Source organism: Scyliorhinus torazame, chromosome 25 (genome assembly GCF_047496885.1).
Source record: "Scyliorhinus torazame isolate Kashiwa2021f chromosome 25, sScyTor2.1, whole genome shotgun sequence".
NCBI lineage: Eukaryota > Metazoa > Chordata > Chondrichthyes > Carcharhiniformes > Scyliorhinidae > Scyliorhinus > Scyliorhinus torazame.
The window spans coordinates 46,044,824-46,059,791 of NC_092731.1; the positions used below are offsets into that span (position 1 = coordinate 46,044,824).

Genomic DNA, 14,968 nt, shown 5'->3' on the forward strand with positions numbered 1-14,968 from the left:
GCATTCCACGGCCTCACTACTCTTTGCGTAAAGAACCTACCTCTGACCTCTGTCCTATATCTATTACCCCTCAGTTTAAGGCTATGCCCCCTCGTGCCAGCCATTTCCATCCGCGGGAGAAGGCTCTCACTGTCCACCCTATCTAACCCCCTGATCATTTTGTATGCCTCTATTAAGTCTCCTCTTAACCTTCTTCTCTCTAACGAAAACAACCTCAAGTCCATCAGCCTTTCCTCATAAGATTTTCCCTCCATACCAGGCAACATCCTGGTAAATCTCCTCTGCACCCGCTCCAAAGCTTCCACGTCCTTCCTATAATGCGGTGACCAGAACTGTACGCAATACTCCAAATGTGGCCGTACCAGAGTATTGTACAGCTGCCAGAGGGTCAGTACTGAGGGAGTGCCGCACGGTCAGAGGGTCAGTACTGAGGGAGTACTGACCTCATGACTCCGGAACTCAATCCCTCTACCAATAAAGGCCAACACTCCATAGGCCTTCTTCACAACCCTATCAACCTGGGTGGCAACTTTCAGGGATCTATGTACATGGACACCTAGATCCCTCTGCTCATCCACACTTCCAAGAACTTTACCATTGGCCAAATATTCCGCATTCCTGTCATTCCTTCCAAAGTGAATCACTTCACACTTCTCTACATTAAACTCCATTTGCCATCTCTCAGCCCAGCTCTGCAGCTTATCTATGTCCCTCTGTAACCTGCTACATCCTTCCACACTATCGACAACACCACCGACTTTAGTGTCATCTGCAAATTTACTCACCCACCCTTCTGCGCCCTCCTCTAGGTCATTGATAAAAATGACAAACAGCAACGGCCCCAGAACAGATCCTTGTGGTACTCCACTTGTAACTAAACTCCATTCTGAACATTTCCCATCAACCACCACCCTCTGTCTTCTTTCAGCTAGCCAATTTCTGATCCACATCTCTAAATCACCCTCAATCCCCAGCCTCCGTATTTTATGCAATAGCCTACCGTGGGGAACCTTATCAAACGCTTTACTGAAATCCATATACACCACATCAACTGCTCTACCCTCGTCGACCTGTTCAGTCACCTTCTCAAAGAACTCGATAAGGTTTGTGAGGCATGACCTACCCTTCACAAAGCCATGCTGACTATCCCTAATCATATTATTCCTATCTAGATGATTATAAATCTTGTCTCTTATAATCCCCTCCAAGACTTTACCCACAACAGACGTGAGGCTCACCGGTCTATAGTTGCCGGGGTTGTCTCTACTCCCCTTCTTGAACAAAGGGACCACATTTGCTATCCTCCAGTCCTCTGGCACTATTCCTGTATCCAATGATGACATAAAAATCAAAGCCAAAGGCCCAGCAATCTCTTCCCTGGCTTCCCAGAGAATCCTAGGATAAATCCCATCAGGCCCAGGGGACTTATCTATTTTCAGCCTGTCCAGAATTGCCAACACCTCTTCCCTACGTACCTCAATGCCATCTATTTTAATAGCCTGGGTCTCAGCATTCTCCTACACAACATTATCTTTTTCCTGAGTGAATACTGACGAAAAATATTCATTTAATATCTCGCCTATCTCTTCAGACTCCACACACAACTTCCCCTCCCTGTCCTTGACTGGCCCCACTCTTACCCTAGTCATACTTTTATTCCTGACATACCGAGTGAAAGCTTTTGGGTTTTCCTTGATCCTACCTGCCAAATACTTCTCATGTCCCCTCCTTGCTCGTCTTAGCTCTCTCTTTAGATCCTTCCTCGCTACCTTGTAACTATCAAGTGCCCCAACTGAAACTTCACTCCTCATCTTCACATAGGCCTCCTTCTTCCTCTTAACAAGAGAGTCCACTTCTTTGGTAAACCACGGTTCCCTCGCTCGACGCCTTCCTCCTTGCCTGATACGTACTTATCAAGAACACGCAGTAGCTGTTCCTTAAACAAGCTCCACATATCCAGTGTGCCCAACACTTGCAGCCTACTTCTCCAACCTATCCCCCCCAAGTCGTGTCTAATGGCATCATAATTGCCCTTCCCCCAGCTATAACTCTTGCCCTGCGGGGTATACTTATCCCTTTCCATCACTCACGTAAATGTCACCGAATTGTGGTCACTATCCCCAAAGTGCTCACCTACCTCCAAATCTAAAACCTGGCCTGGTTCATTACCCAAAACCAAATCCAATGTGGCCTCTCCTCTTGTTGACCCTCAGTACTGACCCTCTGACAGTGCGGCACTCTCTCAGTACTGACCCTCTGACAGTGCAGCACTCCCTGAGTACTGACCCTCCCACAGAGCGGCACTCCCTCATTACTGACCCTCTAACAGTGTAGCACTCCCTCAGTACTGACCCTCTGACAGTGCGGCACTCCCTCAGTACTGACCATCTGACAGTGCAGAACTCCCTCAGTACTGACCCTCTGACAGTGCGGCACTCCCTCAGTACTGGCCCTCTGACAGTGCAGCACTCCCTCAGGACTGACACTCTGACAATGCGGCACTCCCTCAGTACTGACACTCTGACAGTGCAGCACTCCCTCAGTACTGACCCTCTGACAGTGCAGCACTCCCTCAGTACTGACCCTCTGACAGTGTGGAGCTCCCTCAGTACTGACGCTCTGACCGTGCGGCACTCCCTCAGTACTGACCCTCTGACAGTGCAGCACTCCCTCAGGACTGACACTCTGACAATGCGGCACTCCTTCAGTACTGACACTCTGACAGTGCAGCACTCCCTCAGTACTGACCCTCTGACAGTGCAGCACTCCCTCAGGACTGATCCTCTGACAGTGCAGCAGTCCCTCAGGACTGACCCTCTGACAGTGCAGCACTCCCTCTAAACTGACCCTCTGACAGTGCGGCACTCCCTCAGTACTGACCCTCTGTCAGTGTGGCACTCCCTCAGTACTGACCCTCTGACAGTGTGGAGCTGCCTCAGTACTGACCCTCTGACCGTGCGGCACTCCCTCAGTACTGACTCTCTGACAGTGCAGCACTCCCTCAGGACTGACACTCTGACAATGCGGCACTCCCTCAGTACTGACCCTCTGACAGTGTGGCACTCACTCAGTACTGACCCTCTGACAGTGCAGCACTCCCTCAGTACTGACCCTCTGACAGTGCGGCACTCCCTCAGTACTGACCCTCTGACAGTGCTGCACTCCCTCAGTACTGACCCTCTGACAGTGCAGCACTCCCTCAGTACAGACCCTCTGACAGAGCGGCACTCCCTCAGTACTGACCCTCTGACAGTGCAGCACTCCCTCAGTACTGACCCTCTGACAGTGTGGCACTCCCTCAGTACTGACCCTCTGACAGTGCGGCACTCCCTCAGTACTGACCCTCTGACAGTGCGGCACTCCCTCAGTACTGACCCTCTGACAGTGTGGCACTCCCTCAGTACTGACCCTCTGACAGTGCGGCACTCCCTCAGTACTGACCCTCTGACAGTGTGGCACTCCCTCAGTACTGACCCTCTGACAGTGCGGCACTCCCTCAGTACTGACCCTCTGACAGTGCGGGACTCCCTCAGTACTGACCCTCTGACAGTGCGGCACTCCCTCAGTACTGACCCTCTGACAGTGCGGGACTCCCTCAGTACTGACCCTCTGACAGTGCAGCACTCCCTCAGTACTGACCCTCTGACAGTGCGGCACTCCCTCAGTACTGACCCTCTGACACCACGGCATTCCCTCAGTACTGACCCTCTGACAGTGCAGCACTCCCTCTGTACTGACCCTCTGACAGTGCGGCACTCCCTCAGTACTGACCCTCTGACACCACGGCATTCCCTCAGTACTGACCCTCTGACAGTGCAGCACTCCCTCTGTACTGACCCTCTGACAGTGCGGCACTCCCTCAGTACTGACCCTCTGACAGTGCAGCACTCCCTCAGTACTGACCCTCTGACAGTGCAGCACTCCCTCAGTACTGACCCTCTGACAGTGCGGCACTCCCTCAGTACTGACCCTCTGACAGTGTGGCACTCACTCAGTACTGACCCTCTGACAGTGCAGCACTCCCTCAGTACTGACCCTCTGACAGTGCGGCACTCCCTCAGTACTGACCCTCTGACAGTGCAGCACTCCCTCAGTACTGACCCCCTGACAGTGCGGCACTCCCTCAGTACTGACCCCCTGACAGTGCAGCACTCCCTCAGTACTGACCCCCTGACAGTGCGGCACTCCCTCAGTACTGACCCTCTGACAGTGTGGCACTCCCTCAGTACTGACCCTCTGACAGTGCGGCACTCCCTCAGTACTGACCCTGTGACAGTGCGGCATTCCCTCAGTACTGACCCTGTGATGGTGCGGCACCCTCTTGGCCGTGATCCTCTGGCAATGGTTATCTTACAGTTCAGGAATCCCTCAGTACTTACCTTGACAATGCAGCACTCTGTCAGTACTTTCCCTCTTATGGTACAGAATTCTCTCCGTTCTGTCCCGATTATGGTCCAGCACTCCATCAGCACTGACACACCATCAATGCAGCACTCCCTCATTATTCACCCTGTGTCGGCGCACCATTCTTCAGATCTTATCCTGTGAAGGTGCAGCAGTTCCTCAGTACTGACCATGTGACTGCAACACTCCCTCAGTACTGTTCCTCTCATGATACGGCACTCCTTCAGTATTGACCCACTGACAGTGCAGCACTCCCCCAGTAATGACCCTCTGACAATGCCAGCACCCCCTAGTGATAACCCTGTGATAGTGCAGTACTCACTCAGTAGTGACACTCTGACAGGGCACCTTTCACTCAGCACTCAACATCTGACAATGGAACACTTCATTATATACGGTCCCGATTTCAATTTGTATTCATCTATTCCACTCACCTAACCTCAGCACAGCTCAAACACAAGTCCCTACACGTCCTATGTGCTCAACCCGATCCCAGAATTGCTTCCTCCGTGGGCAACATCCCTCCATGGCTCCAACACTGCCCACAGCCAATAAACACCAACAAAGCACATTCGCCATTCAGCCAATGTTTACAGCCGCCTGACTGTACCCTTCATAACTCTCACCACACCTCACCTCGCCTGGAAAATTAAAAGACCAGCACAACATCCATTATCCCTCCTTCCTTTCATCCAGGCCCAAGAACCATGAAGTCTTCTGCACAATCTCACAGCAGAATTTCCAATTCTCAAACAGCCGAAGCAGTTAACAATAAAACTTTAGATTGAAGAAAAGGAAGAAACAAAATGGTGTTTTTTGAGTCTGGAGAAGGGTGTGCAGATTGCCTGGGTCACATTGAGATCCAAAAAGAAGAGGCGTTGAGCGTCTTGAACAAAATTAAGGTAGATAAGTCCCCAGGGCCTGATGGGATCTACCCCAGAATACTGAAGGAGGCAAGAGAGGAAATTTCTGAGGCCTAGACAGAAATCTTTGGATCATCAATGTATTCAGGTGATGTCCCGGAGAACTGGTGAATATCCAATGTTGTTCCTTTGTTGAAGAAGGGTAGCAAGGATAATCTAGGGAACTACAGGCCGGTGAGCCTTCCGTCAGTGGTCGGGAAATTACTGGAGAGAATTCTTCGAGACAGGATCCACTCCCATTTGGAAGCAAATGGACGTATTAGTGAGAGGCAGCACAGTTTTGTGAGGGGGAGGTCGTGTCTCACTAACTTGCTGGAGTTTTTCGAGGAGGTCACAAAGATGACTGATGCCTGATATGGTCTGCGGCGACCGGAGTGGAGCCATGGCTGCTGGGAAGAACTGGTCCATTGGATTTCTGACAGCGTCTGTTTGTGGAAACTTCCATTACCATCATTCTGACATTACAGTACTGAATACGGTTCAAAGAAGTAACTTAAGTGGCTGCAAATATACTTGTATGAGCTTGATAAATGTAAGATACATCAACTTTTTCACACTGATTTTCTCCTAATGCTACAGCTTCTGCGGGTCTGTTGTTCCCGGCGCTTTCTCTGCTGGCCGTGGGAGGGAACATCCTGGTCATTACAAACATCCAGGTAATGTAATAAGGAGTGTGATACAGTCAGAACGATACTGAGGCGGGCTGATCTGTCAGAGGCTTTGTTCACTGGGTAATTTGCACTATTAAGGTGGATGGCGGGCAGGGAGGGGGGACAGTGCTTGCGGGTGGTGGGGTGCGTCATTAAGTGATGACTCCTCTGCCAGAGTTTCAGAATTACCTTCTGCTCATTGAAACGTTAAAATGAATTGAATTATCCAAAGATCATCGCTGACCTCTACAATTGTATGAAGTGTCCAGTGGTTTACATTAAATGTATACTCAGAACCGAGAAAATGCACAGTGGTCACTTATAAATTATTTGTTGGTACAAATTTAATGCGTGCCAATTGGCTAGTGAATTTTCAACATGACGACGATCACAACATTCCCACTGTACCTCATTTGGATATAAAGCACTTCGGGAAGTCCTGAGATGGTGAAACGAAGTCTTAGAATACCATATTATTTTGTTAATATCATTATAATGCAGAAACTATCTGTTTTAGATACATCCGACGTTTATCTTACCTCGGTGGAATTCCGTGGTGATGTGTGTCATGTGAGAGTACCTTTAAGACATGGATATTTAAGCAATGTACCTTTAAGAAAACAGTGATGTCAGAGAGTGGGTGGAGCTGAGCTCAGGTCAGCCATTTTGAAGTTTCAGTTTGGAAGAAAAGAGCTTGGGGAGTGTCTGTGTTTTGCAGTGAGCTGGATTTGCTGTGATCTCTGCCATGAAAGACTATCTCTGGATCATTTGGGTGATTTTAACTCATAATAGTAAAGCCTTTAACCTGATGTGATTCTGTTTAAAGGTGTTAAGTCTCTTGGAAGTTTGAAGGAACATTTTGAGGAATTATTTACTGTTGTAATATTTTCGGAGTTATCTTTGAAATAAGGGGTGTTACGAGATCCAATGTGTATTTAAGATGTTAAGTTGTGTTCATGGAATGAACATTGTTTTGTGTTTAAAAACCCACGTGTCCATAATTGTAACCCCACACCTAGGGAACGAGCCGTGTGCTGGGAAAAGCAACAAATACATTAAAGGGGGAGGTTGGTTGAACTCCATGATACATTTTGGGGTTCTGAAAACGCCTCGCGAATTACTTGTGGAACGAATAGAAAAAGATATTCTTTTTTATGCCTAAGGCTAGTTTGCCCCGTCCCTGTGTAACGTGGTGCCATATCGGTTCAATCAGGTGAACGCAGCGCTGGCCAGGACCGCTGCCTCGCCCTATCTCGATCTGCGCCCTATTTACCTTCGGTTCGACACTGTGTCTGTGGGCGAGCTCACTCAGAACAGTCCAGAGCAGAAGCTGGACCTGCCTTACCCTTTGTGTTGAACTTCACGCCACACAGTATTCCATCAGGTTATCGCAACACGTGTCTTCTATTACGACATGTGTCATGAAATTATCACAATGCAATAAAATGCAGAGGACGTAATTTGAACAGTGCAAGTGTTACAACAATAGGCGCTATGGTTGCCAACGAGGAAGCAGGCGTTCGTCTTCAGGAAAATACTGGAAATAGAATACAATACCAGAGGTGAACTTCTGAGGCTGTTTAAGGCTCTGGTGAGACCCCAGTTGGAGTATTGTGAGCAGTTTTCTGACCTGTATCTAAGAAGGAAATGATGGCCTTGGAAAGGGTCCAGAGGTGGTTCACAAGAATGATCCCTGGAATGAAGAGCTTGTTTTATGAGCAGCTGTTGAGGACTCTGGGTCTGTACTCGTCAGTGCTTAAAACGATGAGGGGAGATATTGTTGAAACTGGCAGGATACTGCGAGGCCTGGATAGAGTGGACGTGGAGAGGATGTTTCCACTTTTGAGAAATCCAGAACCAGAGGACACAATCTCAGATGAAAGGGACGATCCTTTAAAACAGAGAAGAGCAGGAATTTCTTCAGTCAGAGGGTGGTGAATCAGTGGAACCCTTTGCCGCAGAAGGCTGTGGAGGCCAAATCGCTGAGTGTCTGAAAGACATATACAGCTAGCTTACTAATTCAGGATCCGGGGTTATGGGGAGAAGGCATGAGAATGGGGATGAGAAAAATATCAGCCATGATTGAATGACGGAGCAGACTCGATGGGCCGAATGGCCTAATTTCTGCTCCGATGTTTTCTGGTTTTCTTGTCTTATGTTCAGTTGAGCAAACATTTTGCACATGGAATTCATTACTGAAGGTGTATTTTGGTCGATGTGGGGAAATGCCGCAAGATATAAGGGCAAATTACATTTTTTATCATCCCAACCTTTATTTTTCTCCAGTCTTTGTGGCAAAAGCTTTCAACCGTCTGATGTGGGCCGCACGGACGCACAGTGGGTAGCACTGTTGCTTCACAGCTCCAGGATCCTAGGTTCGATGGGTTGGCTTAATGGGAGCATCATTGACAAGAAGATCAACAAGGCCATGCGGGAACAGTGTGCTGCAGTAGTCGGACCAGGTCTAAAGTATTCCATACAGTTCCGCACATCACACTGAAAGAAAAGCGTAGTTTCACTGGACATTGTGCAGTAAAGGTTAACTGGGTTATTGCCAGGAGTTAAACCAATGCATTTTCCCTGAGGAGAGGCTGAGAAAGTGCCAGTTTATTTGCTTTAAGCAGAGTAATCTGATAAGCAACTTAATGGAGGCAATACCGGGCCCAGATAGACCTAAATAGCAAAGTGTTACTTGCATATGAAGAGCCGTCAGAATTCTGGGGCACAGATGCCAAGTTATAAGGAGATAGATTTGAAGAGGCAAATATTTGTCCACTCAAAGCGTCGTACAGACTTGAAAATCAGTGGATGAGTGATTGTTATTGTCAGAAACTGTCACCACATTAAATAATTATAGTATTAATGAAATCCTGATACCGACTAGAAAAGGTGCAGAACTACAGAGTAGGTGCAGTGATGTAAGTTTGGGCTAGACAGCTCTCCGTTCACATAAAAGATGGTTCAAATTCTATTTTTCTGTCTCCTCAACTTCTCATGCAGCGACAATTTTCTCATCTAATCCCCAGATTGGAAACTTGTTTGGAAACCGACGTTCCACAGTCATCACTCTGTACTATGGAGCCTTCGCTACATCATCAGCCATCTTGCTGCTGGTTAAGGTAAAGGTCGGAACGTTGGGAGATGTGGGAAGGGTTAGAGGTAGTGCACAAAGCCAGTGTGGTGGTATGTATTAGGGGTAATATGGTACCTGTGAATCCGAGAGGCTATTGGCTGACAGGTCCCGGGTCCTGGTTGGATCTGCCGACTTCTGGCTCCGCCCTGAAGGCGAAGTATAAGAGCTCGAGTTCTCCCAGCAGCCTCATTCTGTTGCTGAGCTGCTGGGGGACAAGTCTCGCTTAATAAAGCCCAGATAGACTTCATCGCTTCTCGTCTCGCGTACGTTATTGTGCGCGACAATTTATTAAGCGAGACTTGGCCAGGTAGTGACCAAGTAAAGGGAGAATAGATTGATACTTTGCCGTTAGCTTGAGGAACAGCTATAGCAGAGGAGGGTGATTGACTGCACAAAGAATGAGTGCAGAGAGACGGTGGGGAGAGAGCAATAAATGACTGTGGCGGATCAAGATTGAGGATTTAAGAGGGAGGGGAGTTGTTCGGGCAGGAAGCGGAGATAAAATGATTCAAAACTGCGACAGAAGCGACCATTTTATTTTTAATATATCTTTTCATTTAATTCTTTCGCCAATCCGTCGCATTAGGTTTTATACGAGGCTGGTTTTTCGCTGAAGTCCATGTTCCTGTTCATCAGTTCCCTCAGCTCCATACATGTGCTGCGGACCTTCTTTCTCCTTCCCCGGACACACATTCCCTACCCTCTGCCAGAAGGGTACAAATATGGGTAAGTGGAAGAGAAGAGATGCTTGTTAAATCTGATCTCGGTGCCTGGGTATATTTTGTTGCAGAGAAGAAAAGCTTTTCGATATTGAATTAACACAACCACAATTAATACGGCTTTCGTTGGACTAAGCATGGAATAAGGAACATTGAGAATCCAGAGTAGATTGGACCATAATCAAGTGTATCGAGTGATATTCAATTTGGAAGGTAATCGAACAATTCAGAGTGTTTTTTCTGTTTCGAATAACGCAGATTTTGGGGGATCTTTCAGCGTGTCTTTAATAGAATGATTTCGGGATGGAAGTCGCTTACTGTCAGATGTTCGACCATTTGGAGTCATTTATCGGTTGCAATTGTGCCAAAATATTCTCGGGCTTTATACATTAAATAATGGACATCAGTATGCACCAGCGGTATATTTAGCGGAAAGACAGCTTGGAATAAGTTCCAAACTGGAATTTACCCCCTCGCTGCTGGAAGATTAATGCATAATAATCTGGTAACAAAGTGTGCAGGCTGGAATCTAACTGACAGATGTGGGTGTCTCATGCAGGCAGTCAGTAAAAAAGCAGAAACATTCCAAACCTGTCATCCAAGCCATTTTTGCAAGTGAGTGCCCAGACTGTCACCGATAAGCTTGACTGAAATAGACGTCATTATCCTTTGGAGGATATCGCTTTGGCTGGTGTGTTCCGATATGGGTGTTTCTCTGGTTGGCAATTGGTAGCTAGTGGTGTCCCTCAGGGATCAGTGTTGGGCCCACAACTGTTCACAATTTACATAGATGATTTGGAGTTGGGGACCAAGGGCAATGTGTCCAAGTTTGCAGACGACACTAAGATAAGTGGTAAAGCAAAACGTGCAGAGGATACTGGAAGTCTGCAGAGGGATTTGGACAGGCTACGTGAATGGGCTAGGGTCTGGCAGATGGAATACAATGTTGACAAATGTGAGGTTATCCATTTTGGTAGGAATAACAGCAAAAGGGATTATTATTTAAATGATAAAATATTAAAACATGCTGCTGTGCAGAGAGACCTGGGTGTGCTAGTGCATGAGTCGCAAAAAGTTGGTTTACAGGTGCAACAGGTGATTAAGAAGGCAAATGGAATTTTGTCCTTCATTGCTAGAGGGATGGAGTTTAAGACTAGGGAGGTTATGCTGCAATTGTATAAGGTGTTAGTGTGGCCACACCTGGAGTATTGTGTTCAGTTTTGGTCTCCTTACTTGAGAAAGGACGTACTGGCACTGGAGGGTGTGCAGAGGAGATTCACTAGGTTAATCCCGGAGATGAAGGGGCTGGATTACGAGGAGAGGTTGAGTAGACTGGGACTGTACTCGTTGGAATTTAGAAGGATGAGGGGGGATCTTATAGAAACATATAAGATTATGAAGGGAATAGACAGGATAGATGCGGGCAGGTTGTTTCCACTGACGGGTGAAAGCAGAACTAGGGGGCATAGCCTCAAATTAAAGGGAAGTAGATTTAGGACTGAGTTTAGGAGGAACTTCTTCACCCAAAGGGTTGTGAATCTGTGGAATTCCTTGCCCAGTGAAGCAGTAGAGGCTCCTTCATTAAATGTTTTTAAGATAAAGATAGATAGTTTTTTGAAGAATAAAGAGATTAAGGTGTTCAGGCCGGAAAGTGGAGCTGAGTCCACAAAAGATCAGCCATGATCTCATTGAATGGTGGAGCAGGCTCGAGGGGCCAGATGGCCTACTCCTGCTCCTAGTTCTTATGTTCTTATGTTCCCGCACCAGCCACCCCGAACAGGCGCCGGAATGTGGCGACTAGGGGCTTTTCACAGTAACTTAATTTGAAGCCTACTTGTGACAATAAGCGATTTTCATTTTCATTTCATTATTATGTGGGCAAAAAAAGTGGCAGATGGAATACAACGTGGAAAGGTGTGAGATTATGCATTTTGGAAGGAGACATCGAGGCATAGACTATTTTATAAACACGGAAATGCTGAGGAAATCAAAAGCACAATGGGACTTGGGAGTCCTTGTTCACGATTCTCTTAAGGTTAAAGTGAGGTTCAGTCAGCAGTTAGGAAGGGAAATGCATTCACGCTGAGAGGGCTAGAGTACAATGCAAGGGATGTACTTCTGAGGTTATGTAAGGCTCTGGTCAGGCACCATTTGGAGTATTGTGAGCAGTTTTGGGCCCGTATCTAAGGAAGGCTGTGCTGGCCTTGGAAAGGGTCCAGAGGAGATTCACAGGAATGATCTCTGGAATGGAAAGCTTATCGTTTGAGGAACTGTTGAGGCATCTGGGTCTGTACTCGGAGTTTAGAAGGATGAGGAGGGATCTTATTGAAACGTACAAGATACTGCGAGGCCTGGATAGAGTGGACGTGGACACAACATGTCCACTTTCTCAAAGAACTAGAATCAGAGAACACAATCTCAGACTGAAGGGACGATGCTTTAAAACTGAGATGAGGAGCAATTTCTTCAGCCAGATGAACAAAGAACAAAGAAATGTACAGCACAGGAACAGGCCCTTCGGCCCTCCAAGCCCGCGCCGACCATACTGCCCGACTAAACTACAATCTTCTACACAAGGTGGAAGGAGCAGCGCTCCGAAAGCTAGTGATATTGAAACAAACCTGTTGGACTTTAACCTGGTGTTGTGAGACTTCTTACTGTGCCCACCCCAATCCAACGCCGGCATCTCCACATCAATAAGAAGAGGAAGAGGGCAACTTCTCGCCGATCCCCCTTGCGCCATTAGGTGCGTTTGGCTGACAAACTAATCATTTGTTGCATAGATGCTCGAACCTACTTCAGCTTGTCCGTAAGTTTCGGACAAAGAGGAAGGTACAGACTAAAATGCAATGCAAATTTCAGGGTTGCTTAATCTACAGAACAAACTGGACAGATTTCGAGTCAGGAATTGAACAGCGGAGTTATCTTGGTTTTTATGTGGAGTAACAAAATATTGAGGAATAATATACGAAATTGAGTCTACTCGCAGAATTAAAACGTTCGTTACGTACACAAAACGTTCTTCTTCTTGATGTTCATTATCTTGTCCTCTTACTGGTCATAATCCTCATCCTCCTCTTCATCCTTCTCCATCTCCTCCTTCATCTTCTCCTGATCCTCCTGATTTTTCTTTGTCTTCTTCCACATCATCTTATTATTACTTGCTTTATTATAGTTATTATTAGTATGCGGGTGAACGCCCCATTCCTGGGACACCACTTATTGCCCAGCTCTTATTAATCCAGAGACGGTCATGGTGAGCTGCCTTCTTGATCCTTTACAGTGCGCAAGGCTGGATTCCCCACACCGCCCGCCGCATGTTCCTCGGCGGGAGCCCAGGCCGACAGCGGGATTTTCCATTCCTGCCACCAACCAATGGGATTTCCCATTGTGGCCACCCCAGGTCGCCGGGAAACCCACGGTAGTGGCTGCGCTGCTGGGAAAATAGGAAATACCGCCGGCGGAATATGTTTACCCAGGTGCTTATACAGACGGGTTCCACAATTCTTACATAAGGACAATGGCTGGACGGCCGTGTAGTATGTAGGTGGTAAAGTCCGCGCATTTGGAAAGTGACTGTCAAATGAGCATTGCTGAGTTCCTTAGGTGCAGTTTCTGGAAGGTACACATTGCTCACATGTATGTTTGTGGTTGTCGTTGTGTACGTGAGTGGTTGTGTATGTTAATGGTTGTTGTTGCTAAAATGCGATGCAGATTTGTGATATATGGATCGCCAATCACTTGGACAGCTTAGTAGATTGAATGTAGCACCCGTTGTTTTGCGGGAGGCGCACCCATTGAAACAAGTGAAGTCCATTCAATCATCTTCTGGACATTTACATTTTAGATGGTGGAGCTATTTTGGGGAGTCAATACCAGCTGCACAATTTCCTTTGGATGCCTGTTATTGTCGCCAGAATGAATGGCCAGTTGAGATTCTGGTAAATTGTAAACATCAGGACGTTGATGGAGTGATATGCATTCACTGTTATGGTATTGAATATTAAAGCAACATGGCTTAGCGAGTGCCATAAAAACGGAGCGACTCTTTCCTCCGTGCGCCCCAGTTACTCCACGTCGACTGTTGTGCACACATTGTCAGCACGCAACAATGACCAGGAGGCTGGAGCAGATGCCATAATGGCTTTAAGGTGTGATGTGGTGTGGAACGATAGATTTGTTCTTGGAGTGATAATATACGAAACAGGCCTTGGTTATTTTTGATACAAACTTTACTAAAAAAAATCAATTCGTAAACGTTTAATTCAGCTCTTACACTGACAGATTAAATGACGTTTCTTAACCTGAACAAACTAGTTCCCATTAGGCAACATTACAATAGAACATGCAGCTCTATTGCCACTTTCGCAGGCAGTCAATGGCAATACTTACATTTAGAAAGCAACTTTCCTTCGAGTGGAGACCTTTATTCTGATCCCTTTTTTAAAGCCACCATTGGTGGGATCTCTCATGACCTTTCCCTGGACGTTTTGTACAGCCTCTCATCTGTAACTGTTCAAAACAGCATTTCTTCCTCTCTCTTTCTCTGAGCTCCGCCCATCCCCTCAAACAAGGTTTCTTCCATGGGATGGCCAGACTGGAATACCTTACGGTTATCCTGGCTGATTGCCCATACCCTTTTAGACAAAAGAACAGAGAAATGCCATTCAAGAATAACTAACCTTCCCTTGACAGAAACCATAAGTCATCAGACTCTGAGATGGGATAATATATGGTCATCCATGGTTGTCCCGAATGACAATCAATCTCAAGTTGATCATTCTGGCCGACCTGGGGCATTCCGTGTATTCCCACTAACGAAGATAAGTCTGAATAGGACAAGATAACTCAGGCAGTGGTCGTATTCCTCTGACTCTGTTGCTGGGAGTCTTTTTAACTCCTAAATTGCCTGCGACTTATTGGACCCCATTAATGGAGAGGCGTTCTGCTATCGTGCGACCCCCATTAAAAAAGAAATTTCCCAAGATTACACACAGATTACATTCTACATGGTCCATACCGTTTTCAATGTTAAGCAATAATCACCACATTATAAAGTCTGTTGTAGTCTTTTCCAAGATCACAGTCAAGATAGGACATCAGCAATCACATTATCGTTTCACCACTATTGCATTAGTT

General features: G+C 46.8%; 1 protein-coding gene across 1 annotated transcript in view; it reads left to right on the forward strand.

The window, feature by feature from the left end:
- LOC140402507 (equilibrative nucleobase transporter 1-like) overlaps nt 1-14,968 on the forward strand; it is a 104,834-nt gene that overhangs the window by 30,504 nt on the left and 59,362 nt on the right. Inside the window, exons 5-7 of the mRNA XM_072490366.1 lie at nt 5,907-5,983; nt 9,004-9,096; nt 9,697-9,836. Of these exons, the coding sequence (XP_072346467.1) occupies nt 5,907-5,983; nt 9,004-9,096; nt 9,697-9,836 (310 nt within the window). The remainder of the gene's footprint in view (nt 1-5,906; nt 5,984-9,003; nt 9,097-9,696; nt 9,837-14,968) is intronic.